The 24,490-nt window shown below is 42.0% G+C and overlaps 1 protein-coding gene across 1 annotated transcript in view; it reads left to right on the forward strand.

The window, feature by feature from the left end:
- CLTRN (collectrin, amino acid transport regulator) overlaps nucleotides 1-24,490 on the forward strand; it is a 102,936-nt gene that overhangs the window by 42,046 nt on the left and 36,400 nt on the right. The window contains exons 3-4 of the mRNA XM_073616937.1: nucleotides 12,028-12,110; nucleotides 12,586-12,702. Of these exons, the coding sequence (XP_073473038.1) occupies nucleotides 12,028-12,110; nucleotides 12,586-12,702 (200 nt within the window). The remainder of the gene's footprint in view (nucleotides 1-12,027; nucleotides 12,111-12,585; nucleotides 12,703-24,490) is intronic.

A 24,490-nucleotide genomic window follows, 5' to 3' on the forward strand; every position in this document is an offset into this window, starting at 1 on the left:
CTCGTGTTCAGGGAAAAATGTTTTCAGGAAAGTATGCCTGAACTTAAATGTTCTGTCTGCAAATGTGGGACATTCTTCATTACAGGTGTTATGTCACTATAATTATATGTAGAGATCTCTATTTAGAGATTTTTTATATGGGTAAACTTAGGCTTTAACTCCACACTGTGTTGTAAAAGCTTATTCAGGTTCCATTAATATTGGCATTTTCTGACCTTGTTACCTTGGCATTATGTATTCAGGCATAAAAACCCAGAAGTCTGTTGCATAATCATTTACTAATTATATCAGCTTGCAATACACTTTTATGCCCTGTACACACGGTCGGATTTTCTGACGGAAAATGTGTGATAGGACCTTGTTGTCGGAAATTCCGACCATGTGTGGGCTCCATCACACATTTTCCATCAGAATTTCTGACACACAAAGTTTGAGAGCTTGCTATAAAATTTTCCGTCAACAAAATCCGTTGTCGGAAATTCCGATCGTGTGTACACAAAGTGCCACGCATGCTCAGAATAAATTAAGAAACGAAAGCTATTGGCTACTGCCCCGTTTATAGTCCCGACATACATGTTTTACGTCACCCTGTTCAGAACAATCGGATTTTCCGACAACTTTGTGCGACTGTGTGTATGCAAGACAAGTTTGAGCCAACATCCGTCGGAAAAAATAATTTAAATTGTCCAACGGTGTGTACAGGGCATTACATTCTTCTTTTTGCTGTGCTGATTTGATTGTAGTCGTATTAGTGCAATTGTGACAGAGAAAATTGAGTACTGTCCGTGCACTAACAATTGCACTAACATACAATTTTTCAGGACAAGCTTTCGGGGTATGTCCCCTTCTTCAAGGTCCAAGCAGTACTGATTCACACATTTTTAAGCAGAATGCTAAAAGTGCAAAACCAAGGTGACGGCATGTGGGGTCAGTCAGACTATCTTATTTTCCAAATTGCTGATCTATCTCTGCAAATGAAACAGGATTTTGCCTTGCACATGACTGGATGATTGAAAAATAGTAGTAAATAGTAAATAGAGCTAAACTTGTCTATTCTTTTTTTCCTAACTTTTAATAAAAGGATGGCTATGAGCAATCTCCAAATTGGCTTTTTAAACTTACAGGAGGCTGAGGAGGGACACCTCTCATCTGAAAGTGCTAGGACAATCACAAGGCATTCTCACCAGGGTTGCGCCAAGGCAGAGGCAGAAAAGGCACCTGCCTTCAGCGCTGCACTGCGTGGCACTTGCTCATGGCCCTGCATCACCCAGCTGTGTCCTGAGATGTGCAGGACTGAGCTGTCAAGCTGACAACTCAGTCCTGAAGATTACACCTGGGGGGCGCAGCTCTCCCTCTGTAACCATCTGTGTTCTTTGTGGTTGTCCCAGGGTAAGCTACCGGACCATACAGTGGGGCAAAAAAGTATTTAGTCAGTCACCAATTGTGCAAGTTCTTCCACTTAAAAAGATGAGAGAGGCCTTTAATTGTCATCATAGGTATACCTCAACTATGAGAGACAAAATGTGGAAACAAATCCAGACAATCACATTGTCTGATTTTTGAAAGAATTTATTTTCAAATTATGGTGGAAAATAAGTATTCAGTCACCTACAAACAAGCAAGATTTCTGGCTCTCACAGACCTGAATCTTCTTCTTTAAGAGGCTCCTCTGTCCTCCACTCATTACCTGTATTAATGGCACCTGTTTGAACTTGTTATCAGTATAAAAGACACCTGTCCACAACCTCAAACAGTCACACTCCAAACTCCACTATGGTGAAGAGCAAAGAGCTGTCGAAGGACACCAGAAACAAAATTGTAGGCCTGCACCAGGCTGGGAAGACTGAATCTGCAATAGGCAAGCAGGTTGGTGTGAAGAAATCAACTGTGGGAGCAATAATTAGAAATTGGAAGACATACAAGACCACTGATAATCTCCCTCGATCTGGGCCTCCACGCAAGATCTCACCCCGTGGGGTCAAAATGATCACAAGAACGGTGAGCAAAAATCACAGAACCACACGGGGGGACCTAGTGAATGACCTGCAGAGAGCTGGGACCAACGTAACAAAGGCTACCATCAGTAACACACTACACCACCAGGGACTCAGATCCTGCAGTGCCAGACGTGTTCCCCTGCTTAAGCCGGTACATGTCTGGGCCCGTCTGAGGTTTGCTAGAGAGCATTTGGATGATCCAGAAGAGGATTGGGAGAATGTAATATGGTCAGATGAAACCAAAGTAGAACTGTTTGGTAGAAACACAACTCGTCATGTTTGGAGGAGAGAGAATGCTGAGTTGCAACCAAAGAACACTCAACCTACTGTGAAGCATGGGGATGGCAACATCATGCTTTGGGGCTGTTTCTCTGCAAAGGGAACAGGACAACTGATCCGTGTACATGAAAGAATGAATGGGGCCATGTATTGTTAGATTTTGAGTGCAAACCTCCCATCAGCAAGGGCATTGAAGATGAAACGTGGCTGGGTCTTTCAGCATGACAATGATCCCAAACACACTGCCTGGGCAACGAAGGAGTGGCTTCGTAAGAAGCATTTCAAGGTCCTGAAGTGGCCTAGCCAGTCTCCAGATCTAAACCCCATAGAAAACCTTTGGAGGGAGTTGAAAGTCCGTGTTGCCCAGTGACAGCCCCAAAACATCACTGCTCTAGAGGAGATCTGCATGGAGGAATGGGCCAACATACCAGTAACAGTGTGTGACAACCTTGTGAAGACTTTCAGAAAACGTTTGACCTCTGTCATTGCCAACAAAGGATATATAACAAAGTAATGAGATTAACTTTTGATATTGACCAAATACTTATTTTCCGCCATAATTCGCAAATAAATTATTTAAAAAATCAGACAATGTGATTGTCTGGATTTGTTTCCACATTTTGTCTCTCATAGTTGAGGTATACCTATGATGACAATTACAGGCCTCTCTCATCTTTTTAAGTGGGAGAACTTGCACAGTTGGTGGGTGACTAAATACTTTTTTGCCCCGCTGTAGGTGTGCACAGCCTATTGCATTAGGGTGTGCACCTCAAAACTCAAACACAAATGTGTGCATGACATATTTACCAACCTTTTCCCCACTCTTCATCCTGAAACAATGGGGGAGGGGGGAGCAAAGGGGGACCAGGGCAGCAGAAAGAAGAGGGACGGGGGAGTGGAGGGGGTGGCATATATTGGTATCGATCCCACCCCCGCTGTTCAGGTTCTGGGGGCCGGCGAGGAAGGATCGCGGTTTACCTTTCACCTTCCCACGATCAACAGGTAGATCGCGACTGACAGGTTGCCAGCCCCAGGATTAGGGTGTGCCCAGGCACACCTGGCACACCCCTTGAGCACGCCTATGTACAGGACTGAGCTGTCAGTGTGACAGCTGATGTCCTGCCCTGCAGTCATTTACAAATGAAAGCTACTATTTTACAACTAGTTTTGAGCCTAGGTTCACACTGACTGCGGGAATGAAATTGTGCGAGTTCAGCTGTCAGTCCCAACTTTGGGGGCGATTTCAGAGACATCTGTGTGGGTTTCTGCACATATGTCAATGGAAATCGCACCCTGAAATCGCCATAAGTAGTACAGAAACTACTTTTGGAAATCGGTGCGGACGCTGTCATTGCCGGAAATTGCCGGCAATTGCCGCTGATTTGGCATGCGATTTGACATTTCAAACCGCATGCCAAATCACATCAATGTAAACCAGGGCTAAAACAACAATTTAGCCCCTAATTAACATTTAGTGAACATTAATTATTTTTTAATAAAGTAGAATTAAAACAAAACGTTTTTTCATTTTGGATAGGATAAGGAAGGGCTGTGATCCCTGATAATTTTATTTTTTGCAATCAGTGTCACATTTGGAAGATTTCCACTCATTGTCTGTCCTATAGCCAAAACAGGAAGTGAGAGGAAATCCTATAATATATATATATATATATATATATATATATATATATATATACACATACACAGTATATATACAGAGTATTTCCTTTTTCTTCCTTTTTTCTTTTTATAATTACATGTATGTAAAATTATTAAATGTGCATTCACTCCAGTTTGTAATACTCATTTTTAAAAATGTTTTGTACCACAAACATGATTCTTGCACCTTTATAAAGGGGACAAGTCGCAGAATATAACTTGTAGTTAACCATAAAATCTGTAGTTAAAGTTTTTGTTGACCCTTATTTTTTAGTTAACTCCTTTATTCCTTTCCCATAGCTTTTTTAGTGCCAAAATAAACAGCGCAAGGCTGTGTATTTTGCCATTCTCTCCAGAGCACCTTGTCCTGGCAAGTTTTTAAAATAAGAGAAGGGAAGTAAATCTAATGCTCACCATACCCAGCTGTACCAGGTATTTCACTTTGCTGCTGCCTGGAATGAAGCACATGTGAGGGTTACAGGGGGAGTTAAGTGATCCTGCTCTCCGGGGGAAAAGTAAAGGGTCACTTTAACGGAAACCTGGACTGAGAGAGTATAAAGGATGTCATAGCTGACCTATCCTTATGGAAATGGTAGATGCCTGGCTGTCAATCTACTCCAATGGCTTTGATGCCTTTTTTGAAGCATGTAGTCGCAGTCCACATATTCTCTCAGTGCCAGTTCGCTTTATGAAAGCTGGTCTAGCAAAAGGGTTAAAGCAATGAAGACCCTTAACCAGTAAATATGCTGCAAGAAAACCACCCAGCCCTAGTTATTGAGACATTCTTCTGTAACTAACTATCCTGTACCTGGCCAAATTAGATGTATGCCATGCTGTATATACTATTTACATCTAGTTTTTCGCATTCTGCCTGAGCCTTTTGAAGTGAAGAAGTGGATTTATGGGAAAGTTATTTATGTGAAAGTTTAACTTCTGATTTACTATCTGCTGCTCCCATGAGACAGAAATTAACAGGTCGAAGTGAAAACTGCAGCAGTTCTGATGCTTCCGACACTAGTTAACAAGAACTACTTCTACAGCTGCTCGCTCATCAAATATTCTCTGCTAGGGACACTTGTGTGGTGATATATTAATTTAGTAGGTTTCACACCAATAGGTTAAAAACAAATTTACTATTAATCATTTCCATGCTTGCCTTCTACTTCTCTTGCATTTGGAAAAATAACCATTTGGGAAAGCAAACATGGAAAAGTTGAAGGCCAAATGTGAATTGCTTACATCATTAGGCATTTATATTAGGGACGTTGTGACTACATGGCTTGGTGCACATAAAGTTAATACACAAAGCCTAAGCAAAGCTGACGGACACACACTGTATAACTGTATTGCATGAGATCGCTTCCTGATTCATCATTACCTGTAAATGTTTTCTCCCCCTGTGTAAAAGTCAGCAATAGTGCATGCCAATGATATGTGGTATTTTCTTTGCAGAGTGTTGAAGGCACTATGGTCAGCCTAAAAAGTTTTTAATATTTAAAAACAAAAAAATCATACACGCTTTGTTAAAGCTCTCTTAACGCCAGTCAAAGCTCATGTCACTAAATAAAATGGTTAGCTTACAGTCCTGTTTACACCTTGTGTTTGCTTTGCTTTTCTTCGGCTTTGCTTCAAAAATTTTGCCCCATGTAGCTTTAGTGGTGCTTCAAAGCGTCTTTAAAGCCTCCATAGAGCTCTATGACAGCTCGTTTAAAGCTCGCTTTGATGCACCTGCAGCTTTTGAGAGACTTTAATTCAGCTTTAGCTTAGCATTGTTTTGGAGAAATTGCAGGTGTCAGATATCCACACACACACACACAGGGCATCTGCCAAGCTTCAACAAAGCTTCAAAAGAGCACCACCGAAGCTCCATCGAAGCACCACCAAAACCTCATTGAAGCACCACTGAAGCATCAAAATCACACCATAAAAGCTTGTTGTAGCAGTAGGAGCTTTAATGTGCGTTGAAGCTGAAGCAAATGTAAACAAGCTCTTATGAAGCCAAAAGAGACATTGACGCTGGAGGTAAAAAAAGCTAAAAATGATAACTAGAACCGCAGAGTAAACCTTCACTCAGGACTTCGAAACTTGAAGACTCTATGTCACATGTATATCACCCATGTTTCAGGCCCTTGCAGGGTCCCTTTCTCATGGCAACAATATGACCTACCTAAAATACCTTGTGAGGCCCTGAAACATTGATATTGAACTTGTGACACGTTAAAACATGTAAAAAGTAACTTTTAAAGTACTGGTGACTTTCACCAACCACAGGCTCTGATTGGAGCTTGTATGTACTTGTAAATCTCCTCTGTGTGCTCTGGTTTCCTTGCACAGTTCAAACATTGTGGTCAGTGAACAGGTTTCCACCTAAATTGGTGTATGTGTTTAATTTACAGGTCTACAAGTTCCTTTGAGGGCAGGTATTAGAATGAGCAGCATATGTAGTGTTTATAGTGCAATGTAACATTTTAGTGCTATTAAAGTAGCTAAAATAATTTAGAAAAAATTAACAGCAGTACAATATCGACTGGTTGCTACTTAATCCTTAATCCTATCAACCTTTCTTGAAGACTTTTCTGCCTAGCTACCCTACTTTCTTTCTTCTGAAATCCCCACAATCATTCTCGGAGACTTCAACATCCCTATTAATACTAACACTCCTGCCACTTCCAAACTTCTCAGCCTAACATCCTCCTTTGACCTGAAGCAATGGATACATGCTCCTACTCACTCCTAAGGCAATACCCTTGACCTCGTTTTCTCTCACCTTTGCACTCCATGCAACCTCTCTAACTATCCATTCCCTCTCTCTGATCACCACCTTATTAGTTTCACTCTCTCGCTCTCCTCCACCTCCTCTCCCTCCAACTGCCTAAAAGTTACCCGCAGAAACCTACATCATCTCAACCCTTCTTTTCTCTACTCTGCTATCAACAACCTCTACGACAAAATCTCACCCCTATCCTGCACCAACCTAGTCACTTCTGTCTACAACACCTCACTTCTAGCCTCACTGGACTCAATGGCCCCCCTCACTACACACAGAATCAGGCCCCGACCCCTTCAACCTTGGCAAACAGATGATACTAGAAGTCTTAAAAAATGTAGTTGTGCTCACGAGCGCCAGTGGCGTAAGACTAAGTCTCAGAGAGATTTCAACCAATATAAATCTGCCCTCCAAAAATACAATTCCAGCCTCCTCACTGCCAAGCAGAACTACTTAATCACTCTCATTAGCAGCTTATCATCCCGTTCCCATCAACTCTTCTCTGCCTTCAACTCTCTACTTCGTCCTCCGCCGCCTCCACCCGCCAACTCACTCACTGCCCAGGAGATCGCCAATCACTTCAAACAGAAGATTGATACAATTTGTGAGGAGATCTCTACTGTTCCGATACCCTCCACGCTTCACACTTCATGCCCACAGGCACAATCATTACTTCCCTCTTTCAACCCCACCACTATAGACGAAGTTGCTAAACTATTTGCTAATGTCCACCTTACCACCTGCCCTCTGGATCCTGTTCCCTCACAAATGCTACGTTCACCCTCTGGCTCTATGCTACACTCGCTAACCCACATCTTCAATCTCTCCCGCTCTTCTGGCATCTTCCCCAACTCTCTAAAACATGCACTTGTCAGACCCATACTTAAAAAGCCCTCACTGGATGCATCCAATCTTAACAACCTACGCCCCATCTCCTTGCTCCCTTTCTTATCCAAACTCCTTGAACGTCTGGTCTACAACTGACTGAGCGTCCACCTCGCCGATAATAGCCTTCTTGATCCCCTTCAGTCTGGATTTCGTCTTCAACACTCCACAGAAACTGCTCTCCTAAAACTAACAAACGATCTACTAATGGCCAAAACCAATCGACACTATTCTGTACTCCTACTCCTGGACCTCTCTGCTGCCTTTGATACGGTTGAACACCCCCTCCTCCTCAAAAAACTTCACAACTTTGGTCTCTGTGACTGTACTCTTCGCTGGTTCTCTTCCTACTTATCCAACCGCACCTTTAGCGTTTCCTACAACTCTTCTTCCTTTTCTCCTCTTCCTTTCTCAGTTGGGATCCCTCAAGGTTCTGTTCTTGGACCTCTCCTATTTTCAATCTACACCTCCTCCCTGGGTCAGCTGATAGCATCCCATGGCTTCCAATATCACCTCTACATTGACGGCACCCAAATCTATTTCTCTACCCCTCAGCTCACTCCCTCTGTCTCCTCACGTATCACTAATTTACTACCAGATATATCAGTCTGGATGTCACACCACTTCCTCAAACTCAATCTATCCAAAACCGAACTTTTTTTCCTCCCCCATATGCCCTTTCGCCTGATCTCTCGGTTAAATCGATGGCAAAACTATAAGCCCATCCCCACATGCCAAGGTTCTAGGTGTAGTCCTGGACTCCGAACTTTCCTTTAAGCACCACGTCCAATCACTGTCCAAATCCTGCCGCCTCAACCTCTGCAACATCTCCAAAATAAGCCCCTTTCTAACCAATGACACAACAAAGCTCTTAATTTACTCGCTGGTCATCTCTCACCTCGACTGCTGCAACTCCCTTCTCATTGGTTTACCTCTACATAGTCTATCACCTCTTTAATCCATCATGAATGCTGCTGCCAGACTCATCCACCTTACCAATCGCTCTGTCTCTGCTACCCCTCTCTGTCAATCCCTCCACTGGCTTCCGGTCCGCCAAAGAATTAAATTCAATATACTAACAACTACGTACAAAGCCACCCTCAATTTAGCCCCAGCTACATCGCTAGCCTAGTCTCTAAATACCAATCTACTTCGTTCCTCTCAAGACCTTCTGCTCTCTAGATCCCTCATCACCTCCTCCCATGCTTGCCTCCAGGACTTTTCCAAAGCCTCTCCAATCCTATGGAATGCCTTACCCCAATCTGTCTGCTTATCTCCTACTCTATTAGCTTTTAGACGATCCCTGAAAACCCTTCTCTTCAGAGAAGCCTACCCTACCCACACCTAACAACTGTTTTATAATTTTCTCCATCAGCTCACCCCCCACAGTTATTACCTTTTGTTTCCACTTGACCCTCCCCTCTAGATTGTAAGCTCTAATGAGCAGGGCCCTCCTGTATTGATCTGTATTGTATGTGTACTGTCTGCCCTCGTGTTGTAAAGCGCTGCGCAAACTGTTGGCGCTATATAAATACGGTTTAATAATAATAATTACTGTATTTATTGGCGTATAACACTCACTTTTTCACCATGAAAATCAGGTGCAAATAGCGTGTGCGTGTTATACGCCAATACTTCAATTTCAGCTGCCTCGGAGGCAACGGGGCGGGGGGGGGGGGGGGGGCGGGGAACGAGTGCCATCAGATTACATACAGTGAGAATCTCCTGTTTACTTGGCGGCCTCTGTAATAGAAAGTCAATAGATGGCAATGGCGAGGCTGCTGCATTGATGGCAATGGTGAGGCTGCTGCATTGATGGCAATGGTGAGGCTGCATTGATGTGGACTAATAAGGCTGCATTGATGGCACTTGTGAGGCTGCAGGTGGGCATTAATCAGGCTGCATTGATGGCAATGGTGAGGATGCAGATGGGCACTGACCCTTATTTTGCTTCAAAGTTCCTTATTTAAAATTTAAGTTTTTTCCTGAAACTTCCCTCTTAAAATGAATGTGCGTGTTATACGCCTGTGCGTGTTATATGCAGTTAAATACGGTAATAATAATAATCCTATTTTCCAATTAAAATAAATACAATTATTGACCAGGAAAAATGTCAATATGACTGCTGGCTTTCAGACATGTTCACCTCGAGACTGCTATACTATGATCAATAAGGCTACATTCATCATGGGGACAAAGATATTTATTGATGCTGGATATCCGCATCAGTTCATTCAGGGAAGTGCAAACAACTCCTTGGTAGTTAAAAATCCTCTGTAAATAAACACTGCCACTATATGACCTTGAAAACCATACGCTGTGCCTTAAATGTGCACAGCCGTGTAACTGTAAAGTACAGTAACTGACACAGTAAAATAATAGGAAAATCATGACCTTTGAGCAGTGAATGCAGTATACTCAGTGACTGAAAAGTACAACAGAGTCCCTGTATATAATCAAATAAAAACACATTACAATTAGCTGCAAATTATGTTAAAGGTAAGAAAAATATTTCTAGCTGAGTGTAAATTGTGAGTTATTATTGCAGGTCATTTTGCTCTGATATTAAATATTCATGCTATTGTATTAAATATAGCTTGAGCTTTGTACTTCAAACTTCAATACTACAGGGAACTCTTACAGCACAGGACTGGGCATGCCGTTCCTTCAGAGCGCATGCACCGGTGACGTCACTGACTGTAACTAAAGTAAATATCTCCTAAACAGTGCATGTTTAGGAGATATTTACTGTACCTATAGGTAAGCCTTATTTTAGGCTTACCTGTAGGTAAAAATCATCTATGGGAGTTTACTCCCACTTTAAATCTATTCCATAGGGTTTGATTTACTAAAACAGTACAGACTGTTCAATTAGCAAAGTGAATTTTCACTCTGCAAGGAAGTTTTCCCTTAGCTTAGTGCATGAGGTGAGATCTGTTGACTTTGATCATCCAATCATGTGCAAGTAAAAATCCAAATTCTCTCCTTGCACACAGGTATTTTTTGCAAAGTACATTTTCATCTCATTCACCAAGCTAAGTAAAAATTCCCAGCAAATTATATAAAGATGTATACAAACCAACATCTTTGTCCCAGTTTCCAAAATAGTGCCGGAGTAAGCTTTCAAACTCTGAGCTCAGAGATACTACATGAGGGGAGAGAAAGAGCATGGAAGGGGGTTTGAATCAGAGAAAGAGCTTTCTCCTGTGGTGGTGGAGGTGAACAGCCACGGCTAGGCCTTACGCAAGCGCTAAACACACCTAGCATCAACACGCATTCTGCTGCATTTACACGTGTTTATACGCATCAAGGGTTTTTTTCTGCCAAAACTCTGCTGCTCCTGGATGCACTGGCAGTGTTATTTTCTGCCTCTAAAAGCCCCTGCCACTAAACACTGCTAAAAACCTATGTGTGCATGGACACATAGGCTAACATGCAGGGCAGTTTAGAGGCAGGAAAAAACAGACGCTCCTAGAAGCAGCTGCAAGAACATCCAATGTGCATGAGGCCTAAGACAGAGTACAGAGATGCGGGACTGTCCCAGTACATCCAGGACAGTTGGCATTTATTTATGTGTATTGAGCAAATACTCAGTGGGTGGCCTAATGTACATAAATAATTGCAATTATCAATAATATAATTTGATCAATAATCAAAACATTGATACGATTATTGACACCTAGCTAATTTATTTTACATGTTTAGCTAAAAATTGTTCAAAGATTTTGCAATCATTTTAAACTAGACCTGTACTAAGAAGATCACCATGGTTTTTACTACTGACCCCCCTCTTAAGCTAGCTAAACTTGTTCCCAGCCTGTCCCTGACCTCAATACTTTCAGTCACTGATCTGGAACAAGCAGATAGATTTAAGGTGTTGCTAGGATTGTGAAAGACCCAGGGCATCCTTGGGCTCCTGGAACAAAGAAAAACTGCAGTGTGTGCCTTAAAGGGGCATAATTGTTTACTTGGTGTATACTCTGCGCCCATATTCAGCAGTCAAGCTGGTGTGTGGTTTCTGTTGAGAAGTGCATTTTGGTTTAAAGTAAGAGACAACTTTATCTTTTGTCATATTATAATGTTATACTGTACCTTACTATTGTATATTCCTGTATTGCTTTTGAACCTGTTCCCTGACTTATAAAACTTCAATAAACAAATTTGACAAGAGAAGTGTATTTTGATGATTTAACTCACGGGTAATCACCTAATAATAAAATATCGGTTTTTGCAAGAGTCGATTTTTAAATCTCTTTCCAAAAAATGTGTGGGGAGTGGGACTCTGATTATTAGGAATACAGTGAAATTAAAATAAAAGTTTATTGCATTTGTTTTATATTGCATTATAATTAGATCACATTGGTCTGCGTTTTTTTTACCTTGATATGTTGATGACATTATATAATCTGATACTTATTTGTGCCTCCTGTTCTTTAACAGTACAGCTGGAATACTGATGAAGAATTTCTCTTTAAGGCTGTGATGGCCTTTGTAATGCGAACTCATGTGAACAATACAATTCAGTAAGTTACACTATAGGTGAAGTTTTACTTTTGTTGAAAAATCCATAATCCATCACCAGATGAACTATATATATTGCAAGGATTTTATCAAACAATTAGTTCTTTCACCAATTGATTTCTAAATTAGGACAGCTTTTGCTATAATCATCTGAGCAATCTCAATGTTGTGATAAGACCATCTGCAGTGCCTTTTAGTGATAAAGTAGAGTATTTCCTTTAGCATAAATTCCCATATAAAAATATATAAATAGAACATCCCATATATGAGTAGTACTTCGGGTACAATCTTCATTGTACTCCAATTAGACTAGTAAAACTTACAATGAAAGTATTACCTCAACCACCTTACATTTTCTGTCACTGAAACCAGTCAGCACACTCAGATAATTGAATGGATAATGCAAACACATTTCATAAATTTACATGTGTTAATTACTACCAGTTAATGTGTTGCTGTTTTGTATTTTGTACATAGGATCTCCAATATTCTTCTGTGCAATGTAACTCAGAGAGTCTCATTCTGGTTTGTGGTGACGACCCCTTCAAACAGTTCAGAACCTATTGACAGCACAAAAGTGAAAAATGCTATAAGGTATATGCAAAATTCTATATTGTATAATTTTGTAACATTGCAAAACTATTGCAATTACAGATCTGAAGGTAAAACTTGAGCTTATGACTTTGGGAAGTGTTTTTTGTGTTTTCCCTTCCTCTCTCCATGCACTAAACACATAAGCTAAGGTGAGATTTCATGTTTATGGAATGGCTATTTGATAGGTAATATTCATCCTTTGCATGTTTATGGCCACCCAAGCGACCTAGAATAAGGTCCAGATGGACAATTTTTTCAAGTTCAAGAAAGAGTAGGGGGAGCAATAAGTGATCAGGAAAAGTCTGAGACAGGAAAGATAGGGGGAGGAAATGTAGGACGTGGTGCAGTCTATAAAGAGTATCAGGCATTTTCCCTCTTTTTAGACACCTACAATGTTTTGATCAAAGCCCTTAGCACATAATCAGTCTTTTATTGCTAATAGTACCAGTAAGTCTATGTTTAACTTCTTGAAAAATAATCACCTGGCCGTCCCCCACTCAGAAACCCTGTGTCATTCATAGAAGCTTTAGTTTGGCTTTTATGAATGGCACAGCAGGGTGGAAAAGGTGGGCATAGTCGAGCTCTCTTGATAAGAGCTCCTGACAACCCCTTAGCGTGTTAAGCCCCTGCTGCACCAGATTATGGGGTGTAAGAACATTGAAAACTTCTACTAAACCAAGAAGAATCAGCACAAGGGACACATCATACTAAATGTAAGTTATGTCCCTTCTGCTAATTTTTTTTTTTTTGTAATTTAGGCTTAAAGAAGAATACCAGCCATTTCTCTGTTTATTAAAAGTCAGCAGCTACAAAAAGTGTATCTGCTGAATTTTAATAAACACACACTCACTTGTCCCAGGATCCAGCAATGCGGCTGCCTGAAGCCTCGGTTCTATCCCCCTTCTCTCCCCAGAAGATTGCAGGCAAATGTGGCATGTCAGGGGGTTAGCAGTCCTTAAAGCAGAAGTTCCACTTTTGTAACTCCGCTTTAACTTAGGCTTTAAAGTTGACCCAAAAAGTAGGTCTTATGTGGCATGGAGAGCTGCTAGGGGGGAAATTCATGCTGCTAATATTTGGCTAAAAAAACATAAACATAAAAGGCGTCTGCACCCCTGTGAAATAAAACAATAAAGCTGCCTGCCTTATAGTGAAATACTATTATGACAGTAAACCCAAAAAAGTAATTGGCGCTATTACAACCTCAAAATATAGGAGTTCGGGCCGGACCTGACGTCAGCAGTGAGCCAGAAGTGACGACACCCGTGAGGCTTCCAACTAGTTTTGCAAATTGAGTCTTTAGGCTTTCCACTCACCATCACTGGAGTAACGGAGAGTGGGCACTTTTCACATTGGTGGTATAAGAAGATCACATCTATGGTGTGGGACTACTACGTTTACTTATGAATGAGGATAGTGACGATGGCCTTGTGGAAGAAGACAGATTGCCCACATCCCTATAAGACTATATACTAGAACATGGTTTTCCTCTGATGGGACTTTGTAAGGCAACAGTCTTCAAACAATGTATCAAAAACATGTATAATTTATTGAATATCAAAAATAAAGAACATAACAAAAAACATAAATACTGAATTAGAACTGAAGGATGCTACAAAAAAGGTGAGGACAATAGCAATGTGCTTGTGAGGAGACAATGGTAAACATAAAACACCACATCAACTATACAGACTGAAGTCTAACCCACACGGGTCCGACGCGTTTCGAGGTTTACAATTTGGTTGAGACCTCTTCTTCAGGGGATGGTGGTAAGATGAGTGGTTATCTATAAATTTTTCCAAAGAAAACAAAACATCTTAGAACAAATTCATGGTATGGTAACATCATACATTTGTGAAGCATAAAGATCAAAATTGTTTAGACATGATTGAGTGGTATGCTCACTATTTGACTCTTGAGCCCACAATTTGAAAGCATCCAACTTTGAAAACAGAAATGGGCACAATTAGTTTGCTGATGGGGAAACGACCCGTAGGCCAGCGCTAATGCCAAGGACACGGCACGGACATGCAGCCCACAGCAGGACACAAAGGGCGTCCTACCATACGCAAATTGACACCACCGGCATCAGCTGTTGTAGGTAGTGTATGATATCACCTAGGGCACAAAGAAGGACACTCTGGTAGATTCCAATCTGTAAGTGTAAAGTACTAGGGAGGAAGGGGGAAAGAGGGGAGAGAGGGAGGGGGAGGGGGGAAGGGGGGGAAGGGGGGGAGGGGGAAAGGAGAAAGGGGGGGAAGAGAGGGGGGAGGGGATATTGGGAGGGATTTGGATCAGAGGCAAAGGAAAAAGTTTAAATCTCACATAGGGTATTGGGACTTGCATCTAACGTGTGTGGTAATTATATAGCAGGGGCATCAAACTATGGTGTGCTTACCTATGAACTCATACAGGATGGAGAATCCTCATGGCGTGAGTGGGAAGAAATCACATAAGAGTCTGGCAGTAAAATAGGGAATGATGTTGTAACACTACGTGAAATCAGATCTCACCACAACAAGAGGAGAAGCACAGCGGTTGAACACATCCGCATGCAATCACTAAAAAGAAAAAAGCACAAAAGAACACAGGGAATGTTATGTGATTAACTAAAATCACATTAAAAACTCCATGCAAAAAGCTGCTGCCAATGATCTCACAGCAGATGCAAACCACACTGCAGTATGGGCGGATATGCATCTGCTGGTATAAGTCACCTGCACTGGTGAGGATAGGGTGCAAGTGTGATGATAAAAATGAAATGGTTACCTTGGGTAGTGGTGTAGCAGGACGACCTGTCCGACGCCTGCGTAGGCATGAGACTGGCCATCAAGGGATTTATGTAGTGCCATTCATTACTGGTGATATCAACAACAGCTGACATACAAGTCAGCGTCATAGGCGGTGGGAGGGGTCACCCTCCGAGTCCTCGGCGCGCAGGCCCACCCCCTTGATCCCACACACGAATCAGAGTGCAGGGGGTGGGAACCTCCAACTCTGACAGCAGTGACCCGTGCTGGGAGGGAACCGGCATCCGCGTCGGGGACCCGCGGCGCATGGTCGCCCTGGTGCCGGAACAGGACAATGTCACGGCCCAGAGCGATCCTGAGAACGGGAGGCCAAAAGCGCCAAAGGAGATGGCACATTGGCCCCCGTGCTCCGAGTGGACTACTGGGACACATACCGATCGCCCCTCCAGCGCAGCATCAGTCCAGGGGCCGAACCCACAGCAGCACATAACGACTGCACCCAGGACTCTAGAAAAAGGAGAAGGGATATGCATAAAAATTCACAAAGGCAGACTGGTGATTGGGGGGAAAGACATGGGGAGAAAAACAGCAAATAGATATGATATTACCAGTAACTATATGGAGGCCATATATACAATACCGATTTAGCTGTAACACACAGAGGCAAAAAAACACAACAAATCATATCACAATCATAATATGCACATATAATTTGACTGAAAAATCAAAAATAAATCCTATTATATTATGCTAGCTCGCATTATTAAGGTCGAATACGACCAGCTTGCCACTTTCACCAGAAATTCAAATGAAATGATCGATTAGTGGTTTATGATTGACCAGGACAAGTGAATATAGTTCAGAGCATGGTTACTGGGGATTTCTTCAAAAACTCAAAAATGAATATAAATCCTGCCTTGTTGGCTTGCATGGTTATAAGGTGCCACTTTTACTAAAAATCCATAACGCGCGGATATGACTGGAAAACATAATTTGCAGGATTCTTACCAAAACCGAGGTATGTTTAGCTCCGGGGGATCCCATTCGGGGCCCCCTGAGGCAAAACCCTCTAGGAAGGGTCGAAAGGAAATAGCGTCATTCAAGCCAGGATGCTTGGTAGCCTGCAGACGATAAATCCACTTCTGTTCTTTCTGAAGCAGAATTTTATTCCAATCCCCACCACGTAGTCCTGGATGGACACAATCCAAAATCAAAAAAGACGGTTTGGGGAATTTTCCTGCATGGAACGCCGAGACGTGTCTTCCCAGCGGTAAGCTGGGGTTGCAGGATTTCATAGAGGCTATGTGTTGGTATGCCCGCCACCAGAACTCCTGGCTGGTTTTGCCCACATAGTAGCATGCACAATCGCAGATCAGTAGGTATACAACACCCACTGTCTTGCAATTTGCAAAATGCTTCGGAGCGTACTTATGACCATTTGGTAATTTGATGTTGGGCTTGGTATACATGTACTGGCAGTATGGGCATCAGCCACACCGAAAAGTGCCCGGGCGTTTGCAAGAATCACGTTTGCCCACACCCCCCTGAGAATTCACTAGATACTAGATTGTCTCTGATGGATCTGGCTCGCTTGAAAGTGAAGGAGGGCTTATTCTGCACAAAGGGGCCAATTGTGGGATCTAGTTTGAGGACATGCCAATATCTTTCAACAATGTTCTTAACAATCTTGTGTTGATTGGAAAACCTAGTTATTATCCAAATTGGATTGGTTTTATTGCTCTTGGATTCTGAGTTAAAGATTAATGTATGTCTAGGTTTTAAGCATTCCCGTCTAAAGGCTCTCTTTAGACATTTATTAGAATACCCACGTGTCAAGAGTCTCTCTTTAAGCTTGTCGGCCTCTCTTTTAAATACAGTATCATCAGTGCAATTTCTCTTGACCCGTAGATACTGACTGTAAGGAATCGAACGGATCAGTGGTTGGGGGTGAAAGCTGGTAGCGTGTAGGATGGAGTTCCTCGATGTCAGTTTACGATAAAGAGCGCTAGTTAATGAACCGTCCTGTTGTTTATGGATGGTCACATCCAGGAAAGTAATCTCCTGTTCATGAGCTGTCATAGTAAAAGTGAGATTGAATGGATTGGTGTTTAATTCCTGCACAAAAGTTTGGAGGTTGTCCAAAGTGCCATCCCAGACTAACAAAATATCGTCTATATACCGACGCCACATCACCACATTGGTCATGTAGGAGCGTGTGGATACAGACTGTTTCAACCAGCTTTCCCATTTCCCCATTTACAGGTTCGCGTAAGATGGGGCACAGGATGTCCCCATGGCGACTCCCTGTACCTGGAGGAAAAAGTCGCTGTTGAATGTAAAATTATTGTGGTTTAAGATGAAATCTAGAGCATCAATCAGAAAATGTCTTTTGTCATCACCCAAACATGCATCGCGTAACAACACATGCCGAATACAGGCCAGTCCCCTATCGTGGGGTATCGAGCTATACAGTGCTTCAACATCCAGGGCCACCAAAAAGGATTTTGGTGGGACCTGGATGTTGTCTATGATCTGCAGAAGATGCATAGTGTCTTTAATGTAGCTGGGTATACCTAGCACCTATGGTCGCAGATATCCATCTATGTATTGGCTCAATTTCTCAGTAAGGGAACCGTTGCCAGAAATTATTGGCCGGCCTGATGGTTTAAGTATGTCTTTATGCAATTTTGGTAAAGCATAAAAAGTTGGAGTGCGGGGTAGGGTGGTTCTGACAAAGTCATAGTCCGATTTGGTAAGCACATTAGCAGCATATGATTCATCCAAGAGTCGGTAGAATTCCTTGTTGAATTTTTCAATCTTGTTAGATGAAATCTTACAGTACCATTGTTGATTGGACAATATTTTGTTGCAAATCGCAACATACTAGTCCTTGTCCAATATAACAATGTTTCCCCCCTTATCTGAAGGTTTTATAATGATGGAGGGATTAGAGGCCAATGTTTTTAGAGCTTCACGTTCTTTTGGGGTAAGATTGTGTTGCTTGGAAGTGATGTTTATTTTACAAATTTCATTGCATGTCAATCGGACAAAAGCCAGCACATTAGAGTTCGTTTGTAGTGCGGGAAATTTATCCGATTTTTTTCTTAAAGGTTTTGACAGGGGGTTGAGGAAGATCAGACTGATCAAAACGGCCGAGCAATTGCTCAAGGTCGATTTGGTCAATCAAGTCTGGGGGTTCATTGTCATCCGACAATGATATTAAATTATCTAGTGCCTGAAGTTCTTGTGATTTAAAGTTGGGTTGTTTGGGTGTCTCTTTGCAATATAGTTGTTTCAAGATAAGCTTGCACGCAAACAATTGAATATCCTTTCTCACTTTAAACTTATCTAGATCTTGGTCAGGACAAAAGCTTAGACCACGAGCCAAGATGGAGAGCTCTGCCTCGTTTAGAGTGTAGGAGAAAAGATTTACCACATTGAGATTGTGTTTGCTCTCTACTGAGGGTAGTGTTGTATGGGGGTCAGAATGGTTTAAATTGTGGAGTCGTCGGTTGGAATGACTAAAAAACTATCCTGGGCTATTCTGGGTGGTTGAATCCCACTACCTGTATGTACCAATTGAAGAGTATTAGTCTCCAAAGACGTAGATGGAGCATGACCAACACTGCCTGTTTTACCTGTCATCGCGCGAGGACTGGGGAGATCGATCATTGTACGAGAATCGGTAATGCGTTTTTTGGGATTCTTTTCATGTGACCCATTTCCCTGAGAGTTCCTTTTAGTCTTTCGGGATGATTTCTGTCTAAACGATCCTTTGGATGAAACAGAAGACATGGATGAAGCCTCGGACATAACATCTGCATTTTTGGCATATCAATTTTTGTTTCTATTTGTTGTCGCATTTTTCCAATTATACACCCTAGATTCCTGAAAGGCAGTTTTATCTCTATGAAATTTTTTGTCCTTTTTTATCAAAATTTCCCTGTTATAGTATTCCAAGTACTCGTTAAGGTCCTTGTCATATTGATCATATAATACATGATCTTTAAAGCAAAGAAGTTGCTTGTTTAAAGGTTCCAACTCCTTTTCTATATCAATCAACTTTCGTTGATATTCATCTATTAAGAGTGACATCATACCCTTGGAGTATTTCGAAAGATTTTTTTCCCACTCAGTTTTAAAGCTGGTACTCATGTCATCCAGGGTAGGAAAAATTTGGATGCGTAACCCAAAGGGGTTCATTTCATTCCTAATATATTGTTTAAAGGAGTGGATGTGCCAATGGTAAGAAGATTTTTTTTCTCAAGTACCTTTCTGAGACTAAGGAACACTGATGACAACTCTGTGTCTCTCTTTTCCTTCTGTGCAAAATTCCTATACAATCCCGACATAGTCGAGCCCCAATTTGAACTGGTATAATTGGTCATAATGAATTGATAACACTGATTGAATTCTTGTATCAAAAAACAGCATCAAAAAGTATATATATATAATTTCCAGAAGGTTATCGTCACAAAGAAGCGAAGAAGGGGTATCTACTACCCAAGAATATGTGAATGAGGATAGTGACGATGGCCTTGTGGAAGAAGACAGATTGCCCACATCCCTATAAGACTATATATACTAGAACATGGTTTTCCTCTGATGGGACTTTGTAAGGCAACAGTCTTCAAACAATGTATCAAAAACATGTATAATTTATTGAATATCAAAAATAAAGAACATAACAAAAAACATATAAATACTGAATTAGAACTGAAGGATGCTACAAAAAAGGTGAGGACAATAGCAATGTGCTTGTGAGGAGACAATGGTAAACATAAAACACCACATCAACTATACAGACTGAAGTCTAACCAACACGGGCCCGACGCGTTTCGAGGTTTACAATTTGGTTGAGACCTCTTCTTCAGGGAAGTGGTGGTAAGATGAGTGGTTATCTATACATTTCCAAAGTAAACAAAACATCTTAGAACAAATTCATGGTATGGTAACATCATACATTTGTGAAGCATAAAGATCAAAATTGTTTAGACATGATTGAGTGGTATGCTCACCATTTGACTCTTGAGCCCACAATTTGAAAGCATCCAACTTTAAAAACAGAAATGGGCACAATTAGTTTGCTGATGGGGAAACGACCCGTAGGCCAGCGCTAATGCCAAGGACACGGCACGGACATGCAGCCCACAGCAGGACACAAAGGGCGTCCTACCATACGCAAATTGACACCACCGACATCAGCTGTTGTAGGTAGTGTATGATATCACCTAGGGCACAAAGAAGGACACTCTGGAAGATTCCAATCCGTAAGTGTAAAGTAAAAGGGAGGAAGGGGGAAAGAGGGGAGAGAGGGAGGGGGGAGGGGAAAAAAAAGGGGGGGAGAAAGGGGGGGGGATATTGTATGATGTTACCATAGTTTAAACAGAAATCATCCCGAAAGACTAAAAGGAACTCTCAGGGAAATGGGTCACATGAAAAGAATCCCAAAAAACGCATTACCGATTCTCGTACAACGATCGATCTCCCCAGTCCTCACGCGATGACAGGTAAAACAGGCAGTGTTGGTCATGCTCCATCTACGTCTTTGGAGACTAATACTCTTCAATTAGAACATACAGGTAGTGGGATCCAACCACCCAGAATAGCCCAGGATAGTTTTTTAGTCATTCCAACCGACGACTCCACAATTTAAAGATTCTGACCCCCATACAACACTACCCTCAGTAGAGAACAAACACAATCTCAATGTGGTAAATCTTTCCTCCTACACTCTAAACGAGGCAGAGCTCTCCGTCTTGGCTCCTGGTCTAAGCTTTTGTCCTGACCAAGATCTAGATAAGTTTGAAGTGACAAAGGATATTCAATTGTTTGCGCGCAAGCTTATCTTGAAACAACTATATTGCAAAGAGACACCCAAACAACCCAACTTTAAATCCCAAGAACTTCAGGAACTAGATAATTTAATATCACGGTTGGATGACAATGAACCCCCAGACTTGATTGACCAAATCGACCTTGAGCAATTGCTCGGCCGTTTTGATCAGTCTGATCTTCCTCAACCCCCTGTCAAAACCTTTAAGAAAAAATTGGATAAATTTCCCGCACTACAAACGAACTCTAATGTGCTGGCTTTTGTCCGATTGACATGTAATGAAATTCGTAAAATAAACATCACTTCCAAGCAACAACACAATCTTATCCCAAAAGAACGTGAAGCTCTAAAAACATTGGCCTCTAATCCCTCCATCATTATAAAACCTTCAGATAAGGGGGGAAACATTGTTATATTGGACAATGACTAGTATGTTGCGATTTGCAACAAAATATTGTCCAATCAACAATGGTACTGTAAGATTTCATCTAACAAGATTGAAAAATTCAACAAGGAATTCTACCGACTCTTGGATGAATCATATGCTGCTAATGTGCTTACCAAATCGGACTATGACTTTGTCAGAACCACCCTACCCCGCACTCCAACTTTTTATGCTTTACCAAAATTGCATACAGACATACTTAAACCATCAGGCCGGCCAATAATTTCTGGCAACGGTTCCCTTAATGAGAAATTGAGCCAATACATAGATGGATATCTGCGACCATACGTGCTAAATATACCCAGCTATGTTAAAGACACAATGCATCTTCTGCAGATCATAGACAACATCCAGGTCCCACCAAAATCCTTTTTGGTGGCCCTGGATGTTGAAGCACTGTATAGCTCGATACCCCACGATAGAGGACTGGCCTGTATTCGGCATGTGTTGTTACGCGATGCATGTTTGGGTGATGACAAAAGACATTTTCTGATTGATGCTCTAGATTTCATCTTATACCACAATTATTTTACATTCAATGGCGACTTTTTCCTCCAGGTACAGGGAGTCGCCATGGGGACATCCTGTGCCCCATCTTACGCGAACCTGTACTTGGGGGAATGGGAAAGCTGGTTGAAACAGTCTGTATCCACACGCTCCTACATGACCAATGTGGTGATGTGGCGTCGGTATATAGACGATATTTTGTTAGTCTGGGACGCCGCTTTGGACAACCTTCAAACTTTTGTGCAGGAATTAAACACCAATCCATTCAATCTCACTTTTACTATGACAGTTCATGAACAGGAGATTACTTTCCTGGATGTGACCATCCATAAACAACAGGACGGTTCATTAACTAGCGCTCTTTATCAGAAACCGACATCGGGGAACTCCATGCTACACGCTACCAGCTTTCACTCCCAACCACTGATCCGTTCGATTCCTTAAAGTCAGTATCTATGGGTCAGGAGAAATTGCACTAATGATACTGTATTTAAAAGAGAGGCCGACAAGCTTAAAGAGAGACTCTTGACACGTGGGTATTCTAATAAATGTCTAAAGAGAGCCTTTAGACGGGCATGCTTAAAACCTAGACATACATTAATCTTTAACTCAGAATCCAAGAGCAATAAAACCAATCCAATTCGAATAATAACTAGGTTTTCCAATCAACACAAGATTGTTAAGAACATTGTTGAAATATATTGGCATGTTCTCAAACTAGATCCCAAAATTGTCCCCTTTCTGCAGGATAAGCCCTCCTTCACTTTCAAGCGAGCCAGATCCATCAGAGACAATCTAGTATCTAGTGAATTCTTGGGGGGGTGTGGGCAAACGTGATTCTTGCAAACGCCCGGGCACTTTTCGGTGTGGCGGATGCCCGTACTGCCAGTACATGTATACCAAGTCCAACATCAAATTACCAAATGGTCATAAGTACGCTCCAAAGCATTTTGCAAATTGCAAGACAGTGGGTGTTGTATACCTACTGATCTACGATTGTGCATGCTACTCTACTATGTGGGCAAAACCAGCCAGGAGTTCTGGCGGTGGGCATACCGCCACATAGCCTCTATGAAATCCTGCAACCCCAGCTTACCGCTGGGAAGACATGTCTCGGGGTTCCATGCAGGAAAATTCCCCAAACCGTCTTTTTTGATTTCGGATTGTGTCCATCCAGGACTACGTGGTGGGGATTGGAAAAAAATCCTGCTTCAGAAAGAACAGAAGTGGATTTATCGTCTGCAGGCTACCAAGCATCCTGGCTTGAATGACGCTATTTCCTTTCGACCCTTCCTAGAGGGTTTTGCCTCAGGGGGCCCCGAATGGGATCCCCCGGAGCTAAACATACCTCGGTTTTGGTAAGAATCCTGCAAATTATGTTTTCCAGTCATATCCGCGCGTTTTCTCAGAAAAATTACCATCTAAAAACTTCCGTTATGGATTTTTAGTAAAAGTGGTAGGCTGGTCATCACCAGACCTTATAACCATGCAAGCCAACAAGGCAGGATTTATATTCATTTTTGAGTTTTTGAAGAAATCCCCAGTAACCATGCTCTGAACTATATTCACTTGTCCTGGTTAATCATAAACCACTAATCGATCATTTCATTTGAATTTCTGGTGAAAGTGGCAAGCTGGTCGTATTCGAACTTAATAATGCGAGCTAGTATAATATAATAGGATTTATTTTTGATTTTTCAGTCAAATTATATGTGCATATTATGATTGTGATATGATTTGTTGTGTTTTTTTGCCTCTGTGTGTTACAGCTAAATCGGTATTGTATATATGGCCTCCATATGGTTACTGGTAATATCATATCTATTTGCTGTTTTTCTCCCCATGTCTCTCCCCCCAATCACCAGTCTGCCTTTGTGAATTTTTATGCATATCCCTTCTCCTTTTTCTAGAGTCCTGGGTGCAGTTGTTATGTGCTGCTGTGGGTTGGGCCCCTGGACTGATGCTGCGCTGGAGGGCCTCCTGTTCTCAGGATCGCTCTGGGCCGTGACATTGTCCTGTTCTGGCACCAGGGCGACCATGCGCCGCAGGTCCCCGATGCAGACGCCGGTTCCCTCCCAGCACGGGTCACTGCTGTCAGAGTTGGAGGTTCCCTACCCCTGCACTCTGATTCGTGTGTGGGATCAAGGGGGGCGGGCCTGCGCGCCGAGGACTCGGAGGGCGACCCCTCCCACCGCCTATGACGCTGACTTGTATGTCAGCTGTTGTTGATATCACCAGTAATGAATGGCACTA

This window comes from Aquarana catesbeiana, linkage group LG02, assembly GCF_042186555.1.
Source record: "Aquarana catesbeiana isolate 2022-GZ linkage group LG02, ASM4218655v1, whole genome shotgun sequence".
NCBI classification, from domain to species: domain Eukaryota; kingdom Metazoa; phylum Chordata; class Amphibia; order Anura; family Ranidae; genus Aquarana; species Aquarana catesbeiana.